Genomic DNA, 3,891 nt, shown 5'->3' with positions numbered 1-3,891 from the left:
ACACACACACACACTCTCACCAACACACACGGGCAGGGCTACCCTCACACTCACTTCCGACGCGTCTGAGTGATGTAGCAGACGATGGCAATGAGGATGGCAAAGGCCACCACGGCTCCCACCGGCCCGATCTTGGCCCACATCAGTCGGTCTGAGGACAGAGAAGGCCCACCGTGGGCACACCGCACCTTGTAGGTGACAGGTGGGGACCAGTGGGGGTCAGAGGATACCACCTTGGGACATCCTCGCACTGACTGCCCAGCCTGGAGACCCTGGCCTCCCTTAGTTGCTAAAGGGTCGTTGGGGGGTCGAGAGGGAAGTACCAAATCCACTGCCATTAAGCTTGTTCCTACAGGACTCTGGAGGGCAGAGTGGGACTGCCTCTTTGGGTTTGTGAGACTTTCCATCTTTACAGGCAAGGCCGGCAGCCTCGTCTTTCTCCCTGGTGACAGCTGGTAGCTTCAAACTGCTGATCAATGGTTAGCAGCTCAATGCTAACAGGAGGTCCGTGGGTGGGGACGGTTACATGACCCGATCAGCCTGCAGAGCGTGGGCCCAGGTGGCCGGCCGTGAGGAGAGGGACTTGGACGCAGGAGGCACTCACGGGCTCCCTGGAAGGGAAGCTCCAGGCTCTTGGTGCCATAGAGGTTCCGGGCGGTGCAGATGACCCGGGGCGGGGCCTGGGCCTGCCCGCGCAGTGTCAGGATGCTAGTGAGCAGGGGGCCGCTGCGCTCCGAGTACACGAACTCCCGCTCCGTCTCGTTCACTGTCACATTGCGCGAGGGCAGCTCAAAGGCCACGGCGGGCTCAGGGTTGGCCTTCACCACGCATAGGCACTGCACGGTGTCGCGGGCCGCCGCACAGTGGGACTCCAGGAGGATCATGGGGGCAACTGCAGAGGCAAGGCAGAGAGTGGACTGGAGGCAGAGGGGGCGGGCCTCTGGGGACACCTGTCCTCCAGAGGTGAGCTGTATTTCCTACACCTTGGGGAGGCTTGCTCAGTCCCTCGGTGGGGTCCCCTTTACAGAGCTTGGGGCTCCAACTGTCCCTCGTGTCACTGGGGAAAAAAGCCCAGCGCTCTGCCCTAGCCTACAGGGCTCTGCAGGCCTTAGCTACTCATCGCCGCCCACCCTTGGGCATCGTTTCCATCTCCCAGCTGTGCCCCAAACTGCTGCCACTTGGTTTCCATCCCGGGGTCTCTGTGTTTCCCCTTCCACTTCCCAGACGGGCCTGCTAAGCCTCCTCCCTCCCTCGGGGCCAGTCTCTGGTCCAGTGACATCTCTTTCCCTCACTACCACATACAAATCGAACCCTGCTTCTCTCTGCTGCCCTGGTGTTAAAAGGTTGGTGGTTCAAACCCACCAGTCTCTCTGTGGGAGAGAGATGGGGCTATCTGCCCCCATCTCAGAAACACTAGATAGGGGTGCTATCAGATGGACTCCACTGGATGGCCGTGGGCTTGGTTTTGTTTTGTTTGTTTTTTTGTCTCACGGGGGCAAACAAATCCTGGGGTGGGGGGTTGGGGGAAGCCAGCCACTGAAAACCCTATGGTGCCCCAAGAGTCGTCCTGAGTTAGAATCAAGGGGACAGCAAGTGATTCTTCATGTCCCGGCCAGGCCTCTCTGTGTGATCTACTGCGATCGCCGGTCTCATATTTGCAGGAAGACAGGATTTCCCTCTGGCTGCCTCCACTCTGCCCCCACATTAGAACTCCCCTTTTTCACGCAGCGCTCCAAAACTCAATACCATCAAGTTGATTCTGACGCATCGTGAGTCTACAGGACGGGAGAACTGCCCCTGTGGGTTACAAGATTGTAACTCTTTACGGGTGTAGAAAGCCTCATTTTTCTCCCGAGGCATGTCTAGTGGCTTCGAACTGCCGACCTTGTGGCTTGCAGCTCAAGGTGTACCCCCACTACGCCATGAGGACTCCTTCATGTAGGGCAGGAGCTCCGTAAACACTTGACGGGTGCAAGGGTGGACAAAGTCTCCCCACCCTTAGTCGTGTCAGGCTCCGAAGGTCTTCTCCATGGGCATTGGGCTCCTTGCAGTCTGCCCTGTAGGTGCCGCTGCTGACCCCCTAATGCCACCTCCAGTCGTACTTCTCACAGAGGTCCCCCAGGGGGCAGCTCACACCCAAGGCCATTTTATCGAGCACTGTTGGCTGCTGCCCAAGTTACAAAGATAACACGGGTGTGGCTTCTTGTCTGTCTTCTCCCTTTTCATTTTCCAAGATACAAAATTATAGTAGAACATTGAATGTTCTTCTTATCCTCTGTTCTCATCCTCCCCTCTGCTTGCTCTAGATTGAACACGAAGTCCTCCGATTCTGACTCAAGGCGACCCCATCGGGCAGCGTATCATTGCCCAAGACTGTATGTCTATACAGGAGCAGACAGCCTCATCTTTCTCCTGCAGAGCAACTAGGGGGTTTGAACGGCCGAGCTTGAGATTAGCAGTGCTTAACCCACAGGGCTACCAGGGCTCCAGATTGAGCACTTAACCTAACTCACCGAAGTCGAGTCAATGCCAGCTCGTTGTGACCTTAAAGGACAGGGTTGAACTGCCCTTGTAACTCCTGATGGGAGTGGAAAGTCCTGTCACTTTCCCATGGAGCAACTGGTGGATTTGAACTGCTGACGTGGCCATTAGCAGTCCAATATGTAACCACTGTGCCACCAAAGCTCCTCGACTGAGCACTAGTTCTCAATCAAGAAAAGCTTTGTGTGCCCCAAATTCTGTTTCCGCAGGCACGTCTTAGGCTTGCTATAGAACCCAAAAACCCACTGCCATCGAGTTGATTCCGACCCAGCGCGACTCAGTCGGAATAGAAATGCTCCCTAAGACTTCTGAGGCAACAGACAGCCTCGTCTTTCTCCCATGGAGCGGGTGGTGGGCTCAAACCACTGACCTGGTGGTTAACAACCCGATGCATGACCCACGAGGCCACCAGGGCTCCTGCACACAGGGGCACTGTGCGTCCTTAACTCCCACGGGGCTGCTGGGACTCCTAGGTGCCGGAGTGTGTTGTGAACGCTTCAAGACTCTGCCCGGGGACTGATTGTTAACTAGAACTCTTCCGGCTTTGGGTGTGATTGGGGAACGGGGAGGGGATGAGTGGAATCAGACCACCGAAATGTGACTCTCACAGCCTGCCCCTTCCCAGCTGTGTGGCCTGAGCTTCCTCACACCTGAGTGGCACCGCCTCTCCCTCTCGGGGATGCTGGAAGGCTGGACTGAGTGGGTGCCTGCCCAGTGCTTCCAGCCATGCCTGATTCGCAGCGGTGCCCCACGAGGGCTCGGTGCCCCACGGACCTCCTGGGTCAAGAACCCACCTCAGGAGGCTGGGCATAGCAGTCTCGGGGTGGGGGCAGGCACTGACTTCTGTTTGCTGGCTGAGGGCTCCGTGTCTCTCCCTCCCTGGCCACCCAGGTTGGGTGTGTCCCTGGACCTCGTGTATTCCTTCCCCTGCTGCACCAGCCGCCCCTCGTGGGGAGAGTGAGTCCCGCCAGCCCTCCCTCGGTGGGGTGAGAAGAGAGCGGATACTCACACTCCACAGAGAGGTTGAAGGCAGTGGCCCTCTGGCCGAACTGGTTCTCGGCCACGCACCAGTACTCGCCGTCGTCTTCGGGCGCGACGGCCGGCAGCTCCAGCTGCAGCTCACTCTCGTAGATGACCGTGGCCAGGATCTGCTTCTCCTTGAAGATGGTGAGAATGGGGTCCGGGTGGCTCTGTGTGGAGCAGGAAATGGAGACGGTCTCCCCCTCCACGGCTACCACCGTCCCATTCACTGTCGGCTTCCGGGGCGCATCTGGGGGACAGGAAGGCCAAAGGTCAGAAGGTGCCCCTTCTGCCAGCCAATCCCCGCTCCCCACTGTGACCCCCCTCCCC

General features: G+C 58.2%; 1 protein-coding gene across 2 annotated transcripts in view; it reads right to left on the bottom strand.

Moving 5' to 3' along the window:
* Positions 1-3,891, bottom strand: part of MAG (myelin associated glycoprotein) — a 14,537-nt gene that overhangs the window by 2,127 nt on the left and 8,519 nt on the right. For both annotated transcript variants that reach the window (XM_004715788.2, XM_045293031.1), the window contains exons 7-9: positions 3,551-3,811; positions 605-892; positions 55-151 (exon numbers count right to left, since the gene is read on the bottom strand). In XM_004715788.2, the coding sequence (XP_004715845.1) occupies positions 55-151; positions 605-892; positions 3,551-3,811 (646 nt within the window). The remainder of the gene's footprint in view (positions 1-54; positions 152-604; positions 893-3,550; positions 3,812-3,891) is intronic.

The sequence above is a fragment of the Echinops telfairi genome, unplaced genomic scaffold (genome assembly GCF_000313985.2).
Source record: "Echinops telfairi isolate 266 unplaced genomic scaffold, ASM31398v2 ScPeMD7_655;HRSCAF=1070, whole genome shotgun sequence".
NCBI lineage: Eukaryota > Metazoa > Chordata > Mammalia > Afrosoricida > Tenrecidae > Echinops > Echinops telfairi.
This window is presented reverse-complemented; position numbering and strand designations above follow the sequence as displayed.